This window comes from Ixodes scapularis, unplaced genomic scaffold, assembly GCF_016920785.2.
Source record: "Ixodes scapularis isolate PalLabHiFi unplaced genomic scaffold, ASM1692078v2 PGA_scaffold2__306_contigs__length_199485367, whole genome shotgun sequence".
Classification (NCBI taxonomy): Eukaryota; Metazoa; Arthropoda; class Arachnida; order Ixodida; family Ixodidae; genus Ixodes; species Ixodes scapularis.
The window spans coordinates 125,479,540-125,500,624 of record NW_024609857.1 but is presented as its reverse complement, the minus strand read 5'-3'; the positions used below and the strand labels follow the sequence as shown (position 1 = coordinate 125,500,624).

General features: G+C 45.1%; 1 protein-coding gene across 2 annotated transcripts in view; it reads left to right on the top strand.

Moving 5' to 3' along the window:
* Positions 1–19,658, top strand: part of LOC120849612 (glutamate synthase [NADH]) — a 187,408-nt gene extending 167,750 nt beyond the window's left edge. For both annotated transcript variants that reach the window (XM_042292012.1, XM_040221857.3), the window contains exons 38-44: positions 135–224; positions 3,356–3,515; positions 5,554–5,723; positions 7,147–7,314; positions 7,531–7,653; positions 13,283–13,430; positions 16,445–19,658. In XM_042292012.1, coding sequence (XP_042147946.1) covers positions 135–224; positions 3,356–3,515; positions 5,554–5,723; positions 7,147–7,314; positions 7,531–7,653; positions 13,283–13,430; positions 16,445–16,596 — 1,011 coding nt within the window. In that variant the 3' untranslated portion in view covers positions 16,597–19,658. The remainder of the gene's footprint in view (positions 1–134; positions 225–3,355; positions 3,516–5,553; positions 5,724–7,146; positions 7,315–7,530; positions 7,654–13,282; positions 13,431–16,444) is intronic.
* Positions 19,659–21,085: the final 1,427 nt, after the last annotated feature.

Below are 21,085 nucleotides of genomic sequence, written 5' to 3'. Positions count from 1 at the left end.
CACTGGCCCCCGGCCCAGGGGGGGGGAAGGGGGGGTCTGGTTTGCCCCCCCCCCCCCCCCACTCAAAAACAAGTTGGTGTGCCGCTGCATGGTGGTATTGATTTCTGCTGCCATTTTTAATTCTCGTTTTTCAGGCGGGTCATTCTGTGACCCTTTATGAAAGGAACGACAGGATTGGAGGTCTGCTGCAGTACGGCATCCCCACCATGAAACTGGGCAAGGACGTAAGCAGTGATGATACCCATTCTCAGCAGATGCAGTTTCGACACTGCATAGTTATTTTTTTTTTTTTTAATTATCTTCTGTCTACTGATGCTAAAGAGAAGGTAGCATTTGGACCACTTTGAACACATTTTCCTCCATTCCACTTTTTGGCATAAATTTTACTTTAGAAAAACTATGGTTTCAGTGTTTAAAAATAAATGGGAAATGCAAAAAAAAAAAAAATTTTTGTAAATTTTTTTACCTGAAAAATGCATATTTTTAAATATTCCTTTTCATAGTAACCGGCAACAGGTATTCCAGTATGCATTTTACCAGAAAAATATGTGGTTATCAACACCATTTCTCAACGATAGATTCATTGAGCAGTTCCCATGCAAAGCTGTGCTTTACTTCGTTTGGGGGTATAGTACCTCATAAAATTGGTTCACAGGGCTGAAACTTTGCATGCCCTCCTTCTGTAAGGCTACAAACACCACCTGCAAATATCACACTGATTGAGTGTGAGCGGTTCAAAAGTTGACATTCCCGAGTTAAAAAAAAATACATGTTTATTTTTCCTCCCCCCCAAGTTAAAAAAAAATACATGTTTATTTTTTCTTCTGTTGTTTCTCAGTCATATAAATATATCAAATTATCTCGCAGTCAACTTGCACCTCGAGTACCTTTTCTGTACTGCCATTCAAATCATGTACAAAAAAATGAAGTCCCACCTGTGAACATGGCATTAGTGCACAATGGAAAAACTACTTTGATTAAGTGAAATAAACTGCCTATTGTTTTGAAAATATCCAGAATTTCCAATAGTAGTTTCAAGTAATACACTAATAGTATTTGATATTCATTTCAAGATGAACTGCGATATATTAATATTTTTCAGTGTTGATTGCAGCAGGTTAGCCTCATTAAGTGTGCTTCTTACGGGGCACGGATGTACTGTAAAGAAGGAACACCCGCGAAAGCGAGCTCCGTAGGTGTTACTTCATCACAGTGGACCAATGCTCGGTAAGAAGTGCACTTGACGGGATAAACAACCACAATCAACACTCGGACAAGTATAAATATCGCAATTGCGTGCTTGGGAGAAAAGCATATTTTCAAAGCAAGGTGGTGCACGCACGCACCTGGGCCGGTTTTCTCGAAGGGATGGTAAACCCATTTTGGTAAACCACGGTGCCTAGGAAGGAAAAAGTACATAGGTACTGTAATAAATGGCTGGATATATAACAATAATTATTTTTGATTGGGCAGTAAGATGCGCCATCTATCGGTGAAACAAGCCAGTCATTTTGTTTATCCTCTTTTTCCGCTGGTTGTTATCGATCTAGTATGGTATTTTAAGTCAAATATAGTAATGTTGTACTTGAAGACCAATTTATTTGCTTCAGATGGTACGAAGATATTTTAGCTACAATGCTAGAGTTTGCCAACGAATATTCGAAAATGTAAGAAACATTTCCTTCAATATGTTTCGCCATAAACAACGCATAACTTTCCCGTGGGCCTTCCAGTCTGGCAACGCCGGTGCTGTAGTCTCGTTTTGTGCCTTGCGACGCACGTTTGTGCGATTCCTGCTGATCTCAACTGTTTGCCCCCTTTTCCTTTTACCCAACCAATCCACCGGTGACGAGGAGCTAAGCTTCTCGTCACCGTTGAATTGCTGGCCACCGGGGATATGTAGAAACCTCGATGGCTGTCGGCATACTGTCGGCGCACTGCGAACAAAAAAAAACAAAAAAACAGTACAATGTCCCAGCTGTTCACCCGGAACGAAGACTTTATCGAGGATAACCCCCTTTCTTTGCAAAGTAATCGTTGGCGCGCATAGTGTAACAAATTAAACGTGTTAGTATAAATATATACCAACACTCGTTCGCAAAACATTTTTTTACTCACCATAAAGACACTTGCAAGGCTTATGTACCGTCATATGTCTTGGATCCCGGACTGCTGAAGAGTGATGCGTTCGCAGAATGCTGCCGTCGGTTAGTTTAGTAGTCCCTCTGAACTACCGCTTTGCTTGACGTGCTAAAAGTTTGATGGTGCATCATTAATATAACAGCCGGATCGAAATGAATGTTCAGCAGGACCAAGAAGAACTATTAGCCCTCATTAAGCGACGTCACGGCCATTTTGCGTGTAGGTACTGCTCCTCCCTCGGCGCCCCTGCTCTCCCAGTCATGTGACCTAGAATTCCCTCTTCTAGGGACAATAGTTAACTTTAACCCATGGTTCGCGTTCGAGAAAACGGGCCCTGGTGTATTTGAAAAGAAACGGAAACTATGTAAATGCTGATATCTATATTACAGTAAAATTTTCAAAATTAAACTGTAGCTGTTATGCATGCAAGATAATATGTTAGGCAGAGATGCCCCGACTACCTGCAATAATCATTATTGCAGGTAGTCGGCTACCTGCAATAATCATTAAAAAAAAAATTTTTTTTTTTTTAATTTGAGTTTGAAGAAAGGATATTTCCATATGGCAAGATTTGTAAATCCACTCAATTAGGTATAGTTAGGCATCTCTATAGGTTTAATTTTATGGCAAATTTGCCGTTTACTTGCCCCCTTAAGGCATCAGACTTTCTGAGGTTAAAGTCCATAAATATAGCTAGAGTGAATTTAGCTCATAAATGGACAACTGGAAGGTTGGGTACAACATTCAAGAGTTTAGCTGGGTCTTTGTTTAAAGGCCGATGTACACTTTATACTTTCCAGTCCTGCCCGCCTCCTCCTTTCCTATATCCTCTCCACTTTTACCTTGCCCCAACTTGGCTGCCCTTGCGGCTTAGGAGAGGGGAGCACGAAGAGGATTATCTTCCCTGCAGAAAACCGAGGTTGTACGTCAGCCTTTAAGCATAGTGCAACAGTAGTGAAAGGCTTGGAGAAACTATTCAATATTTGATATCAAATATTTGGCCAAAACCACTATTTGCTTTGAATTAGCTTAGAACTTAAAATCCACTATTTGCGCATGACTCGAATTGCCACGTCTGTATTCTCCGAGAAAAGGTTGCAGGTTTGTCCATAAAAATATAAGGGTTCTGCTAGTGTGAACTCCAAATGCTAACAAAGGGAAACTTGATGTACATGCAAATGCAAAAAGTGAAAGCTTGTCAATTTTTTCAAAGGTGGTGCAACGACGTGTGGATCTGATGGCGCAAGAGGGCGTCAACTTTGTCACGTCGACCGACGTTGGCAAGGACGTTGCGGGCAGCGAACTTCTGGCACGCTTCGACGCCATTCTGTTGACCACTGGCTCGACCTGGCCTAGGGATCTTCCCATTCCAGGTGACGATATAATTTGGCACTCGTGGCTCACGCTAACTTGACCTAGAGTCACTGAATATTCGTAGAGCACTGAAGCTCCGAAGCCTGTCTACAGAACCGAGTTGCGGACAGCAGTCGCCATCCCCATTATGGCGCTGCCCCGTGTGGTTGGAGCGAAGCGCGTCCAGTGTAGCGTTCATTCTCGTGTGAGCTCTTCAATCCATGTTCCTGGCCCGTGGCGACACTGGTTCGTTTTTATTAAAGTTCTCGCCCTCGTTCCGAGCGGTGCGTGACATGCTCCCCGCTGTCTCGTCCCTCTCTTTTGCCTCAAAACACATCAAAGTCAAGTGTTAGGCTCAGCGTCTGAGGCATAGAGTTTGAAATGCAGGACCAACGCAACCGGAGCGAGGAAATGAGCCGGCAATCTTCTTTGGCGATCCAGATTAGTGGCTACTTGATATAAATATAAAAAGCTAGAGAAAATCGGCGCACGTTCCGTTCGGTCCTAACTCATCAATGCCCTGAGCTTCCACCCGCACCACCCGCCGTAGCGAGGTAACACAGAAACATTTTATATACATTTTTTAATGTGAAAGCATTAACTGTCTCATGGAGTGAGCTGACGTCATCAGTTTGAAGCGCGAAAACTGCACCTAGTTTCCCCGATCCCAAAGGAGCGAAGTAAAGCTGACGGATTTCGCCTTCGATTACATTGGCTAGCGCGCGTCGATGGGGCTCCCATTGGCTGCTGCGCTTGTCAGTTTCCACAACTGCTCACTCCATGGCGCTGCATGTCCATCAGCGCGCTGTTAACATGGGGCGTCTAAGGTCAGCGTGCCCAGGAGGTCACGCGCGCTGACCGGCGACGAAAAGTAGCAGCCGACGAAAAAGAGAGCGGACGAGCAGCTTGCATGCTGTCGCATTCACAACTCTTAAGAAAGCTTAGGTGTACCTTGAGCTTTTTTTGTTGACTTGGGCCGAATCACAAAAATGGCCGACTGGTAACTTCTGCCACGGGCTAAACCAGCCAATCAGAACTGGATTCTGTAGGATTGTCTTCTGGTGGGTGGACTGAATGGAATTCGGTACTCTGACACCTTCAGCGACTCTAATTTGACCGATAGGTATGAGGCATGCAATGGAGTAGGAAGAAAAAGTGTCCCCTGCCTCCCCCCCCCCCCCCCAAAAAAAAAAAAATCCTATCTACACTTTTGCAAGTACATCTCTAGATACAGTTTGCTTAAGAGTGGCTCTTCCATGACTGTATTATATAAATATGGGTTTACAATTAAAAAAAAAACCGTAATTAAAAAGAATATCTTTTATAAAAGTAGATTAGGAGATATGGGATCATAAGACTACTGACTTGTAGTAGATTATTTGAGTGGAATTCTCTCACCTTCCCCAAGATTATGTAGTTTGCGTAGATGGTTTAAAATATATCTTTTTGGCTTTAACTACCTATCTGCCTTTCCTTGAAGTATAAATCTTGAAATGCTATAAATTCTACTTTAAAAGTTATGTGTTAGAGAAATTGCTAACATGAGATATTTTCCCATTTGAACCACCTCTAAAGTTTATTTGCCAATAAAGCTGGTGATATCTTTCTAGACAGCAAAGCTGGAGAATGCACATATTTAAAGAAAATGACATTGTTTGCCTCCATGTATTTATGTCCGAGACTTTTTGAATTGCCATGTACAAGCACTTTACACCATCAGAGAGCAAGCCCACAAGTATTGATATTAGCAAATATTAACTCATTGGCACAGACAGTTACTGATAACTGGCACATCTGTTTGGCAACATCTTACGAGAATATACTATATGGAACTTTGGAAGACTTCCAGATGTCTCGTATAAAAATTGTGCAGAATGCTGGTTTCCCTCATTGGATACCAAATTTAAAAACTACCATTATTTCATCTGGAAACGAATCTGAAATGGGAATAGCTGTGAGCTGCAGGCGTTTGTCACTTCCTCTAGAAAAGTAATTATCTGAAAGAGAGCCGAATTCACCCAGCGTTCTCTCTATAAAGTTCCTGCCTTGTCCGTGCAGGGCGCCACCTGGAGGGTATCCACTTTGCCATGAGCTTCCTGGAGACCTGGCAGAAGAAGCAGATGGGCAATGACATCGACCACCTGCCCCTCTCGGCCCGCAACAAGGACGTCATTGTCATCGGCGGAGGCGACACCGGCGTCGACTGCATCGCCACCTCCCTTCGACACGTAAGTGTCCTGGCCGACGTGCATTGTTGAATATGGCATGTGGGACGCCCGAGTTGGCGTGCCTGATATTGTTGCGGATAGAAAAGGTTCGACGAGCTTAAACTGAAAATAATGGTTTAATCGGCAAACTTGTGCCAGAAACACAAGGAAGATTGAGCGTCGAAATAGCAGCTGCAAACGTCGCGGTGGCGGTGGCGTAACAGCTGGCTGGAGCGAGACTGCGAGAGGGAGTGAGTCGGCAAGGCCACGCTCGGTTCTTTATCTTCTACATTAGGATAAGAGCAAACTCAAATCTTTTAGAAGTTAGAAGTGTTCCTTCTCGGGTCATGTGTGCGGCAATTTATCACTGTAAAATATTGAGCAGGCTTCCTAGCAAAAGTTGGAAATAATCGCTACAGTGGGAATCGATGCTTGTTAGATCCGAGAGCAAAAAAAAATAGAAGGGGCACAAGTGATAGGGGTATGGCAAAACCCTCAATTTTAGAAGCAGCCATGATGCACGGCAAAGCTCTGGCTCTAGCATCAAGCTTTGCTGCTTCACACTAGTGCATGCACATAAAGTTTCGCCCCCTTGCACCGGCTTCTCGAAGAAGCAGCCAACATGGAAGAGCACCTCGACTTGCTGGGGGGCTTATAAGTTTGATAGAGTATACTCCGAACTTCTCGAAAGGAGATTGGAAAAGGAAAAATGCTGTGTTTTACGATAATTGCTGGAGGGAACACCTAATATTGTCAGAGAAGCTTGTCAGAAGTAGCTGGAGTTGGTCAATCCCTGAAGATGAGTCTTCTTTCTGTGTGCTGTCTTTGGCACAAGCGAGTAAAACATGCTCCAGACACTTTTTTGACTTTGACGTGTATGCTGTGATTGATGTCCACCAGGGAAGTTTGGTAATGATGGTAATAACCTAATTGACCATCTTTGTTTCTAAGACAGTTTTAGACGTCTTTATTTAGACAGATCGATAAAAAAAAAAGTTTCATTGAACAGTCTGGAAACTTTTGAAAATTCACAAATTTGGAAGCTGAGCAACCTCATGGGTTCCCCTAGCATTCAAATTTTTTTACTGTCCCTGGCTTCGAGTAAAGTGTTTTTCTAGTTTAAGCACTGTTGTAGCAAATCCAAGTTGCTCGTCGATGCACAACTATGTGCCAAAGACTCCTTAGTACATGCTTTATCATTTGCCTGGTCTTGTAACTTCTGCTATGCTTGCACTTAAAATAAAATGAAGCAGTATAGTTATTGCTGGCAGCACAGCTGTCTTGAACAGCTTTTAGACCTCTTTTCTCAACACTGAGCTTCTGGGAAGCTCCGTCAATACACACGGCAATGTCTAGCTGAACAGCAGAAAAAGTGACCTTTAAGAAGCCACATGCTGCCTCGTAGCAGCCGACATACACATCCCCTTTTCCCGTGTGGTTTCAGGGGGCCCGCAGCATTGTGACCTTCGAGATCCTTCCTCAGCCCCCTCCGACACGTGGAGAGGGCAACCCTTGGCCTCAGTGGCCTCGCATCATGCGCGTGGACTACGGCCATGAGGAAGTGAGGCTCAAGTACGGACAGGACCCCCGGCACTTCTCTATCCTCAGCAAGGTAAGTCCAGCAGTGGGCTCTTCTTACTCTGCCAAATGGAATTACGGGAAGGAGAAGTGAGCTTTGTTTGTTTGTTATTTGGGTTATTATTGCGTTAATCTGCTAATGCAACGTTTTTTTGTTCAAAGCAAAAAAACTCGGTAGGTTGGGATTGACTTACTCTTGGTCTTGGCTAACTCTCGGGATAAACTTTGTTTTGCTACGTTGCTTCCCTAGGAGTTCCTGGACAATGGCCAGGGACATGTGTCGGGCATCAGGACGGTGCAAGTGAAGTGGACCAAAGATGCCACTGGTCGGTGGAACATGGAAGAAGTCCCGGACACTAGCAAGGTTTTCAAGGTGAGACCAGAGGCAACCTGCCAGTCCGCCAGCTGATGCCGGCGTTTGCTGTGTGATGTGGAAACTTTAGGCCACAGGCTCTGAAACTGGGTTCGTAGAAATGCAAAAGTTCCCCAGAGTATGTCAGGGTTTCCTGAGCACTATCTTGGCAAATTGGACTCACCCATTGATTCATAACTAGGAGCCAAGTAATCGCTAGCATGTGCATTACAGTCAAGCTCGGTTATATCGCACCCGGGTATTTAGAATTATTGTTTATATCGAACAGTCCAAACATCCCCTTGAAAATCACATGTAATAGAATAGGAGCCTTGATTTTCTGTATCGAACTCCCATGGTGGGGACACTCGACATAGCGAACAGAGCAAGGCCGCTGTCGCTTCTCCTGCCTCCTGCGGTCGCATTGCCTCGGCGGCGAGCACATAGCTCGCGTTGCAGGGCTGACAGACTGCCAAGCCAGCATACGTGCACAGACATACGCAGCAAAAAAACAATTGTAGAAAAAAAACAGCTACTAAGAAAAAAAAATGTAGGATGGCAAAAGCAAGGTGAAGGGCACGCGCGCACGTAGGGAGGGCAGGGAGTGCCCACTGTTGGAGCAGTAGCATTCACTCTTTTCCCGAACATTGGTGTCGCTACGCGATTCCTTAAAAGGATGGTGAACCGAAATTTGGATTTAAAAAAAATAATGCAGGAGTTGTAGGAGGGACGCTACAATTCCTACAACACTACTCGTAAGACAATATCTCGGGACGGCTGTATTTTTGGAAAAAGAGGTTGAGATTGAACGAAGCCAACAAGGCGCGTGACGTCAAGATATCTCGTTTCCTCCTCTATTCGCTTTGCCCCCTCTAGGCGGCAAGGAGGAGAAGAGTTGAGGCAGTTCCTTCTCCTTCTCGGAGAAACATGACGTGAATATTTCTGTCAAATGCGCCTCCTTTTTTTGAAAAATATAGTCATCCGTTCGAGATATCGCTGTATGAGTGATGTTTTGGTGTTTGTAACATCCCATTGCTTTTGCCGTGTGTTTTGTGGAATCCAGATTTCGGTTCAGCATCTCTTTAACCCCTCAATAAAAGAGGAAAAAAAAAAAAAAGTCTTCATCAAGTTGTCAACTCGAGTGTGTCAACAACAGTGGTTGAGCAATCGCACTTTGAACGCCTCATCTTTGTTTATCTTTTTCTTTCACCGTTATTGCTTTGCCATTTTTTCTTTTTTTGCCTTGTGTTTTTTGCTGCCTAAATTTAGTGTGCTTTCTTTTTTGTTGCTTGCTTAACTGTATTCTATGGATTGAGATTTTTTTATGCGGCTCACTTTTTCTGTTCTTTCATTTTTTTTAAAATTATTTTTGTGTTTTGTCACCAGTGCTGTGCGTGGCCAGGCGTGCGCATAAACAATCGCAAACATTGCCGCACATTGCTGCGTTTATGCGGCAGTGTTTCATCGTTTACGTTTGCCTTTACCTTCTCAAGTTGTGCTTTCGCATTCACAACTTATAAGAAGTGCTTAGGTGTACCTCAAGCCTTTTCTTTTGCCGTTATTGCTTTGTCATTTTTGTTTTTTTACCTTTCTTTTTTTGCTGCCTGAATTTAGTGAGCTTTTTTTTTTTGTTGCTTGCTTAACTTTATACTACGGATAGAGTTTTTTTTATTTTGTTTTGCTGCTGGTAAACAGGTAATACCGAAGGCGAGTGCGTAAACGATCGCAAATACCGCCGCGTAAACGCGGCGATGTTTGCGATCTTCACCAATTACACTGTACTGTGTTTGGTGGCTCTTATATGCTCTATTTGGTAAGGCCCCTTTTTTCGTGGCCTTCGGTATTAGCAGACGTGCGGAAATTTCAACTGGAGCTTAAGTTAACATATTTTTTGTATATCAAATTATCAATGTATCAAACTATTCTGGACCCTCTTTGAATTCAATATATCTGGGTTCGACTGTATTGTTTACAAAATTTGTGGGCTTTCCCACTGCTTTATTCCGTCATTGCCGAGACCAAGAGAGGTTCCTCTGCCTTCAGTTTAGTCAGTAAGGGGTTCATCGAGATCAAAAAGTTTGAGAATCCCTGCCCTAGGCAAGAGAAGCAGATGAGATGTTAATTTAGAAACTACATGCACAGAAAACATGCCATTCAGTGAACCTGGTACGAGAGAAAAAGTACTTGCTTGCTTTTATCCTTGGACTTCAAGGTCATTTTAAAGTTTTAAAGTGAGAAACTTTATTATACGAAGTGCCTCTGAAACAAATTAATGCAACTAGTTTTTAAGTGCAGTGTGAGAGCTAATATTACGGCTCTTGTGTATGCTTGGGAGGAGTGGGCCAATCCCCCTGCCGGGACCGAACTCCTCCTCTGGCCGCTCTTAGTTCAGCACGTTAAAAACGTGCTGGGCGATGAGTGGTAAAGAAAATGACCCAGGACGAATTGTTGGGTGCGAATAAATGTTTACTCTCTCTCTCTTCCGGACTAATGGATGTTTTATTAATTTTTACTGCATTTTTATGCGGAGCGCAAGGTTGTCTGCCTCTTGTGTAGGGGGTTGCGGTGACATCAGAACGGCGAGCTCAGATTTGCTCTGATTGAAGAATAGTGGATAGACCTAAAGGTAGCCCGCTTTGAGGTCTACCCACTATCCTTCAATCAGCGAATTAAAGCTCGGCATTCTGATGTCACCACAACCCTTGCAAAAGAAGCAGACAAACTACTGCTCCACTTAGTTTCAGTGAACTTTTTAAGGTGTTCCTGATAGAGTAATACTCCCCATATACTAGTAAAATTGCTAACTGGTACCAGCAGGCTTATTATAAATGGGATCTGCTGTGTTCTCTTGTGTGACTTAGTGCTGCACTTGAGTAACTCGAAACCTGTGTAGTAGGGAACAAGGTATAAGCGGTCTCAAATCCCCCCGTTTTTTTTTTTGTTTTTATTTGTTATTTTAAATTAAAACAGAGTGCACCTTTGAGACAGGACGAAAAACCAGGTGAACAATGTTGTAGCATCTCTTCTTTTTCTTTTTTTCTTTGAGAAATAACAAAAAAAAATCTTTACAAGGTTGTCTTTGATATGTGGAGGAGTTGCGGCCAGTCGAACATGTCATCAGCAGTTGCACAAGACCTGGGTGTTTTGATAGCATCATACTTTGTTTTACTTTCAGAGAATTTATATTTACCATAAAATATTGAGCGCCCATTCCACAATAAGTGGTCACCCCTCAATTTTGTAACATTGAGAAAAGGCACGAAGGACACATATTTTTACATAATGTTGACCTAAGGAGCGCCCGTCCCCGATTTTACATTATCTCCAAATTCTGAGTGGGCGGTTGCTCGGGATTTGACGGTAGGTTACGTTTATCTTTCAAAATTATTTTTAACATCTTTGTTTTTTTTTTTATTTTTTCGGCCACATTTCAGGATAGGTACAGCCCACTCAAAAAGTTGAAAGAAACCTGTTCAACTCATTTTTAAATCATATAACAAAAAATTGTCCGTATTATGCTTATGAGCTGACCAAGGACTATTATTTTTTAATAGGGGTGTGCGATTACCGAATACTAGTTTTTGAATCGAATACCGAATCGAATTAAGAAAAAAAAAGCCGAATATCGAATAGTGATTTTATTTGTATGAATTTTTCAAAGTGTGCTGCCAATGCGATTATTATATGTGCAGAGTATGCGCCTGGTGCAGAATATGCATCTTGTACGGAACAAAGGCTCAAATGTATAAAAGTTCTGGTGAAAAAAAAAAAAAAAATGCAGCTGCTGACGGACGTTGGACACTAAAGATCCAAGTTTATGGCGCAAACATAATCTATCTACCCTAAACGTCGCAAAAAAACCAAAGTTACAGCCACGCGTGCCTTTTTGTTTTCTCGTTAAAAGCACACCCTAACACTGCAACCTTTTTTTTTTTTTGTATATTTTAGGAAAGGGACATTTTGCGATATTTGGTCTCCATTTTAAGGAAGAAAAAGGACACCCGGGATTTTATTTTACATAAATAAACAGATAGGTGTTAAATCTGAGTAAACAGGCTTAAACAATATAATCTGAAGAAAGAAAAAAAACGTGGCTAGGTGGCACAAGTTACCGTCCAACTGCCGCTATGCATCTATTCCTCCGTCCTCCTATCCTGTTTTAGAGAGCCTAGATTTAAGAGGGTGCAAGCGAAAGTGAAACCCTGGAGATGGCTGCAGCGCCGATTGGTTGTAAGTGCGCATGTGTTGTGTTGTCGCGTTGAAAGAAGGCGAGCAAACGGAAGAGCAACGACGCCTACCCTGCCTGCCTGATCCCGATCGACGCTTTCACCTTTTCGTCACCTTCTCGCAGTTCGTAATTCAAACGCGGCTATCGAACGATTGGAAACCCTCTCAAATCTAGGCACACTATTTTTCCGTTCCTTTTCGTTCAGAATCAGAATTTAAGCCGCCTCGGTGGCTCCGAGGCGAGAGCGCCGGCCTACGGATCCCCATGTGGCGGGTTCGAGTCCCGGCCGAGGTGCCCGCAATCTGACAGAGGCTTATTGCGGAGAAGGCGCCGTGTGACCGAGCTTTCCGTTGCACGTCAAAAGATCCCCAGGTGGTCGAAATTAATCCTCAGTCCTCCGCTGGGGCGTGCCAGATGCCCGTCGTTGGTTTGGCACTTAAAACCCCCAAATTTGACCGAATCAGAATTTGCGGCTTGTGGTTCCAAAAGAACGACGACGATAACTCGGCTGGTTTCATCGACATGGTTAATGTGGTCTTCATTCTTGGATTGTGCAGGCGCCGATTTCTGTGAGTGCGGCAAGTGTGTTCTACATCGGCGCTTCAATTTGAAGCGAGGCTTTACTTGTTAAAAGAATTAGGGCATGACGCGGAATTCCGGCTTCCCGACAGTTCCCCTCTGGAAGCGGCGCAAATGGGATGTTTCAGTTGTGATTCAAGGGTAGATTCTGTCACGATCATGAGTAAATCTGCGTGCTATAAAGTTCGTGGCATTCGTTACTTTCCTTTTTTCTAACCTGTGCCTTAGATTTTTGTGGAATGGTAGGACCAAGAGGTGTTTCTCACATGGTCTGTCTAACATCATGGTGCTAACATCGGGAGAAAAAACAGCTTTCTTGTCAGCTCCACGCTGACCGCGCGTCTTTGGCCGAATATATTGAATATTCGAGTGACCGAATACTAGGAATTCGATTCGCGAATCGAATTATTCGGGAACTTTCTATTCGATTCGAATTCGAGTATTTGCACACCCATATTTTTTAACCTTTTTGTCGTCCTCAGCTTAATGTTTGTATCTTAGCAACCGGCTGCCAAGAAAACGAAAGTAAAAAAGCACAAACAAGGTCGAGCCCGGAGAATGAGCTCGAGACAGTAGCAGCTTCCGAAGAGGATGGACGCGTACACACTCGTAAATAAATTTAGGATGCGACTTTATTTCCCAACAGTGCCATTCTTGAGTGCCATTCTTGCGTGCCACATTTGGATCCCGAGCTCGGGTCACGCCGTAAAACTGCAGCAAAGTAAAATCAACCTGAAAGATTTTACGCAGCGAGAGACAAAGATTTGTTTAAAGTTTGATCGCCGTATCGTGCAGTGGCATGCAGTGGATAAGACGCCGACGGTGCATTTCTTTTGTTTCCAGGCGGACCTGGTGCTGCTGGCGATGGGTTTTCTGGGCCCCGAAAAGTACCTCATCGACGAGCTGAGCCTGGAACAGGACCCCCGCTGCAACATCCGCACCCCGGCGGGCCGCTACAGCACCTCCGTTCATCGGGTCTATGCGGCCGGAGGTGGGTGCTCTCTTTGCTTGTTTTTCGTCTCGGCGCCCGGGAGTGCGTCTCTGATCGGCATGTCCAGCGTCCCGTCCCGTCTGTTATGTCAAAAGCGTTCTTAAAGCGGCAACAAAGGACGTCGCGAAAGCCGGCAATTCGTGCCGTTGAACGTGGATCCCGACGGCCGACGCTAAAAGTCGCAAAAAAAGGTGCAAGGGAATGCCAGCATTGCCATCGTCGCGGCGTCCCGACTCTCGACCACCGAGGCTTCCGCAGTATGTCAAGCTGGAAGACGACCCGCGGCAGAACGGGCGTCCGTGACGTTTGCCGCCGCAGCCGCCAAATCGCGGCCGACAACAACGCGACGCCTCTAGGACGTCATCGGGCAGAAACGAAGAGACCACTTTTGAGGACGACGTGGCGAGCACGCCAATCGGGTATGGGTTCTGGGCACCGTACTTCCATTCGTGGGTTCTCAAAATGGTTTCCTAATGATCCGGGAGTTCCCTGAACACCCTCGTGGGTTCCCCAAAGCCCGAGGGTCGTTCGAGGTCGAACGGGACGTTTGTCCTCAAGAAATCGCCGACCAAGTTTACCTCGACAAAACTTGCGGAGGACGGGAACGTAACACTCGTTAAATATCCACCACTCCGAATGGCTTACTTAGCCTGCGAGCGGCTATTCTAGCTGTCGTGGCAGCGAGCTGCGTGTCTAGCTGTGGAGCGGCGTTTCAAGATAAATTTTCTGGTGAGGAATAAAGTTGCACGCAGTATGGGGAACAACAATGGGCAAGAGTGTACATATTGGTGCAAATAGTGTGAACAGTTTAGTAAAAGGCAACGGGTGGTGCAAAAATAAATCTGACCGGCACGATTGTCTCGCTGCAGTCACGCAGCTCAGTTCTTTCTATGCCAGAAGGAGGGGGGGGGGGGTCCAGTTGCGTCCTTTGTGCCATTTTGATAAATTCCCACTTGCCTGCACCTTGCTGCACCCGAAGAGAAGAATTCCACCAAACTTCTCCAAAGCAAAGGATCAGCAAACGAATTGTTTTTTGGAGTTGTTTTCGTTTTCGTCTGGCAAGTGTGGGAATCTCACTCATCAGATTTTGAATGGTCATTCACAGTGCGAAAAATTGCGTGCATGAGGCGAGCTTTTTTTGCTTATTTTTGTATTGAAAAAAGTCATGCGCCGAAGAGGATGACACAGAGAGACGACGTCTCCGCACCCACTTTTTCCCTTGACGCATGCACTTTAGTCAATCAGCGAGCGGCCAGACGTGACGTGTTGCCTTTTTCTGGTTGGGACATTGTTTTCATTGTTTTTATTTCGGTATGTTGGTTTGAATGAATGCCATATTGCCATTCCTTCAAACCAATGTACCAAACAAACGAAGTTAGGTTATTTGTTTATCTACTTATTTATACATACTACGACCTCATTTTGGGTCATTGAAGGAGTAGAATACAGCTGAACAATACAAAATGCTCAGGGATCAACAAACGAAAACACCCTAGAAAGTAACAATCCAACACACCTACCGTAAAGTCTCATTCGGAGCCCACCCGAAATTAAGAGATAAATGGTGAAAATATGGGGTAAGCCATCTGTGGGGATGAGAGAGCAAAACTTTATAAAAAATTACCAGTAAACACGGCAGCCCCTACGAACCCCGTGGCATGGAAACTGATACCGCAGATCGCGGACACGGCAAATTCACGCGCAACAATGCAATGGACACGTGGGAATTCACTACGAACTCCCCTATCACAGGAAAAGATACAACACACTGCAGATGCAACTCAACTGATGCGTGTTTCAAGGTGCGATAACACGTGGAAACCAGCCACAAATTTGTGTTTCACGGGATACGATGTCGCGTCCGTGGCTTGCGGTAAAAGAATGCAGGAACTCTCTACGAACTCGCTGTCACAGGAACCAATATTGCGCATGCAGATTGCAGACAAAAACGCAAGAACCCGCTGTGAACTCGCTTGCCTCACGTAGCAGCACTACAGGTCGCGCGGTTCATGCGATTTCCATCGGACATCCCATGATGTTTGAGAGTAATGGGGGGTGGGCAATGCTTCGGAATTTATGTTACGGATATATTGCCAGAAAAATGGGATGGGCAATCTCTCGGGGTAGGGCGCGCCTTTAAGAGATTTCACGGTAGTCTTGTAAGCAGTGAGAGAGTGCAGGCGAGCTGGTAATCAATCGTCATCTTGTAAACCCTGAGATGGGGAACGATAAAAAAACGTTTTTTTATCGTTCCCCATCTCGGGGTTTACAAGATGACGGTAGTCAATTTAAAAAAAAAAAATTTGATGATTTCTGAGATAAAGTCAGAGTATGTGTGTAGGCCCATTGAAATTTTTTCAGATAAATTAATGTGCAGAAAGAATGCCCAAAACAATTAATGTGGATCCGAATTGACTCTGTTCAGGGGTAGGCATCGCATTCTTGACCAGCTCATCTTCGAAAAACTTCCCGAAAAACCCGGCAAAATGCTCGGTAAAGGTGGGGGATCACTCACAAAGAGCGCTAACATACCACAGCTCGGACCCTGTGGAGTAAAAGCTCCCACTGCAGAGCCCAGGGGTCCTCGGTTCAATTCCCATCCCTGAGCGTTTCGGTCTGGATTAGCATCGTGATGGTCTGCAATCATGTATCACTACTCCCAATACACGTTAAAGACATTCATATCAAAAATGGCGCAAAAAAGACGGAACAAAAAGACAAAGAAGCACACAGGATAAGCGCTTGTCCTGTATGCTTCTTAGTCTTTTTGTTTTGCCTTTTTTACGCTATTTTTAATATGAATATCGATTACCAACTTGCCCAGCAGACCAAGCTTTTACATAAAGACTCCAGGCTAGCAGTAGCACTACGTTGGGTGAATTTCTCATCCACATCGAAGACACCAGACGCCCATAGGGTTGGCTAGCTTCCTGCTGCCTTAACATAACACACATTTGGCACTCGGTAAATATCTCAAGACGACGTAACACAGCGCGTCCGTTCTGACCTTCCAGACTGCCGCAAGGGACAGTCCCTGGTGGTGCACGCCATCAACGAAGGCCGCCAAGCTGCCCGCGAGATCGACAGGGACCTTACCGGAAAGAGCGTCCTGGCAGGGCCCGGGGGGGTCATCCCCCACGTGTCTGAGCTCATCGTGGGCAGCTAAGCCCTCCAGCCGGACTTCGGCGGTGGGGTATCGCCGCCTGGCCCGAACTTCTTGCCGTTCGTCTCGCGGCACCAATCTTCTCGTGCTCCTTTCGTGGTTCCCTCTGTCCCAGTCTGGCATCTTCAGGGCTTTGGGGAAAAGTGTGAAAAAAAAAAAAAATGAAGCCCACTCTGTTACTGTTAGTGGAGTTGTTATCGTGGCCTGCAGTTTTACGTGTACTATCGGTAGGAAACGAAATACAAATGCCGGAACTCGTTGCCTTCGAGACATACTGTGCTACCTGGAGGCCCATAAAACTGCGGAGTGGAAAGGAGGATGTGCATGTTGAAGTGCGCCCTCTCGCAGCCCGCTCTCCACTCCGCAGTCTTACGAGCCTGCAGATAGCGCAGGCATTGAAGGCCATGCATTCCAGTATTCACGTTTCATTCCGTGTCATTAGTGCAAAACTTTTGTTGTCATTGGGCTGAGGCGGGGGGATAGCGTCGCCCGGAGAGAAGGGAAACGTGAGCCAAAGACGTCTGGTCACTTTGGTGAGGAATGCGTGTGTCATTCCAGCTTGCAGTATTACGAGAGTTCGAGACGCTCTTTAGCCGGGGCTTTGCCCGTCTGCCGCACCATTGTGCGTGCGAGAGTTGTTGAGTCTTGGTGAGGCTGGGGGCAGGTTTGAGTTGTCGACCCGATTTCTGAGGAAATTGATTGGTAAATAGAAAGAAATTCTTAGCATCTTTATCGATTTTATTTGGGTTGGTGCAGACCGGCGTAGGAGTGACTTTGGGTTTTTCAGGGAGTTGTATTCTGCTCCTCAGGTAGGTCCTTCTAAAGAACCATCTCTCACTTTTATTGCAGCCTCCGCGAGAACTTTACTGCGTTGTACTGTTGAAATGCAAGAAACTCGCCTCGAAATGCCGTGTCGCTATCTTTTCGAAGAGCCATTTGTGTGATGTTTTTATGCATTCCCGACATATTTAGAATGGTCAACAGGAAGATGCTATCAATAGAGAAACAAAGACAGCTCGGAGAGGAAACCACAAAACGTAGCACAATCGTTAGGAACTACTGAAAAGTGCAGCTTAGAGTGGTAGTACCTTCACACGGCCGAGGAAAACATTAGTCAATCGTGGCCATTGCCTGGCCACAAAAATTTTGTCCGTCTTTGCTTTGCCGAGCTTCTTAGCCAGGTTCTTTCGGCCAAGCTTATTTTGCCAAGGACCTTGCGAGTTACCTACCACGCTCGGTGTCTTCGTCACATATCCGTCGTCGGTCTCGTTGTGATTCCAGCACCACCTTTTTGTCCGTGTGGCGTACTGTGCTTTGTGCCCTTGTAGCCGCTTGGCAGCAATACTTGCAGCAGCGCCTCGGAGAAGAAAACTTGCGTCGGTACGTCGAAGTCTTTCATAGTGTGGTGCTACATGGGCTTCCGCTTCATTCCTTGTTCCCGACGTCGTAGATCGGTTTTGTCCGTCAGTGTTTCGAAGGAAAGAAATCGGCTCGAATCACGCCGAAGGGCATAGGCGCCGTCGGTCGGTTGGTTTCGCACTGCCAGTCGACGGGCAATGACGTCATCAATAGCAAATGTTTCAATCACGAGAAGAGTTTGACGCGTCATGGGGCAGCTCAGTTTCACGAGATCGTTCTTTTGCTTGGCATTTAGGCATTGCAGCTAACTGTCCGTCGCATTTTAGACTTACTGTTTTGTTTACAATCAAGCTATCCTCCGAGTGGGCTGAATTCTGGAGTTTTTTCGAATTGGCGCAGTGTACTTACACCAGTTCTTGTCTCTGTTCGTTTTTGTTTTAGTAGCTATTGCGATGTTTTGTGAACTGGCACCGCTGGGTGTCGGGTTACAGCAGCATAAAGAAATGCTTTTCTTAAACCTTGTGCGTCGATGCTAGACATTTATTATTTAAAGTTAGACCATTTAAAAAACTGTGCAGGAATGGCACATGTTAGCATTGCACGGATGTCCAGATACAACGGCAGAAATGTATAAATGTATCTCAAGAAATGCAGAAGACAGAAGGGGAATGCGATGCACATACTTATTTAGTGGCGCTTGTTTAATTACAGCGTGTGCCAACAGCAACGTGTACTATTCATAGTTGTTGAGTTTTCAGAGATTTACAGACTGAAGCTTTTGCAGATATTATGCTTTCATAACTTAAACATACATTACCGTAATATCCCGAGATAGCCCACATAAAATCGAGTGAAAATACGGAGTGGGCTCATTTTCAGAGTGCAATCAAGAGAAATTAAAAAATGCTATTTTTAGTATATCTGTCCCTGCCAAACTTATTCCGGCGAGGGGCAGTGTAGCAAAGATACCTACTTCCTGGTCAGCAACCTTTGCTTATATCGCGCCTTAGCTAACAAGCTTTATTTACGCCAAGGTCATCATTGATCCGAACACTACTTTTACTTAGAGTGGCCTATCTTTTGGTGCTTCAGAAAGAAAAAAAAAAAGAAAATTAAGTTAAACATAGAAGTGGGTTAGCTCTCGGGGCTGGGGATTCTCTCCGGATATTACGGTAATTCAGATGAATGACCTAGTCGAGAAAAGTATATTTAGGACCGTGCACACTAGTCACAATTTTCAAACTTTTAATTGGAAACAATTTTTTTTTTTTTTTTAATTTTAGACTGCTGAAATTTATACCAGAGATTGCATTGATACCTTCCTGTTGTTTTGTATTTGGTTTATATGTACAGTTCTGAGCCTCTATACGATTTGGATTTTTTCGTTCTGTGGCTTACGATTGCAAACCACCAGTCTTTCAGGGTAGATGACTTCCACTGAAACTGTGCTGTCCTTAGCCATATACGAAGAAACAGTATATACACAAGTGGAACTGGTAGAGATGTGTTTATGCATGCATAGGCTAGAACAAATCATTGAGGAGGTGTAAGGCAGCAGCTTATCTTTTGGTTTTTTCAGCATCTTCTTTGACACGGATCTGGTGAACATTTCAACACTGCACGTCGTTTTTGTGGAGTATCAACATCTGTGTCCATGTAAATAGCTGTTATGTAAAGTAACACATTAAAATGGAAAAGAATGAAAATGGCACACTGCTTTGTTCTTTATTCTATCAATTTTTGAAACCAGGGATATCATTTTATTTAACCTAAACACTCTCTTTAAGGCTCTTCTGTTACACAAAACTGGCAGCTAATCTGTGTATTTTGTGCAAATTTGTTGTTTGTCCGAACCTGAACAAAGCCAAAATTAAAAATTTAATAATGAAATATGCCAGAAATATATTGAAATCACCCCATTGGGGTTTATTTTGGAGTGTAACCATGGGGCAAATCCGGGGCACCCGATTGGCCATTTTTCGAGCATGTCACAAACTTGCGCCTTTCGGCAGATTAACACGTGCGGCAGTGGCTTCCTTGCCAATCGGAGAGACCCTTGGGTGGAAATTCTAGCTCTGCCATTTAGCTATGCCAGTGAGGAATAGAGTAAGTTGCAGAGCCAGAGTTTCGCCTTGCTTTTTCTTTCCCCACCAGCTCCTCATTGGCAGAGCCACATCTTGAGCGTCGGGTTTGGGGCGGGACCTACGTTTCGCTTTGCGCTCGCGGAATGCAGATCTTGCAGTGAGGTATGACAGCTGGTAGCTTCTTGGACCTTCGGACAGTAGTTTCGTTCGACTTACCGGCATTTCTGCAGAAAAGTGTAGGGTGGTGTACTTTCGGTTGCATCTCAATACACTTACCGGAAGCACACTGCCCTGACCATTCTGCACCGGTGCAGGTAAATCGAACGAAGCTATTGTGTGCACCACTTAGGCATGTGTAATTGCATTCTATTAATAACGCAAGCGCCGTTTCAAAGCGGCCGTGTTCAAGCAGACGACACGACGGCGGACAACGCAGCACGTGCGTGCTTCCAAGTGACCCGGGAGACGCACGAAGGCGCCAGTGCGGCGTCGCATACACAATGAACTGCGCCTCATGCTGTAGCACCCATTGGGTCTCCTGCAAGAATGACGTTCGCTTCCCCTCAATCAGGCACGTAGCCAGGGGGGAGGCCCATGGGGCCCGGGCCCCCCCCCCCCCCCGAAATCTTCCATTTTGCTGGGACCTCCTCTCCCCCTCATACAGCATTTTGTCATGGGCGGGCCCCCCCCGAAACAAAATCCTGGCTACATGCGTGCCCTCAATATAAAGTAAAAAATTTATTACCACTGCAATACTCTGCTCCGCAAGCGGAGCATACATTTACTCTAGTGAGGAGCGGCGCCATTCCAGTCCCTCAAGACAAAGTGCTTGGTGGCTGCGTGCAGCCACCAAGCACTCTGCACACTAAATGTACAGCTGTCGGTCAGACCCGCCGGCACGTCCACAGGGGACTGAAGTCTTTCCAAGCTTGGTACTAGCAGCAATGTCACAATCCCTCCCAACACATGGGTGAATTAAAGAGGGGACCACTCCAACCCCTACGACCCCAAGGGAGACCTTTATGGAGAAAAGGACATGCACCACATAC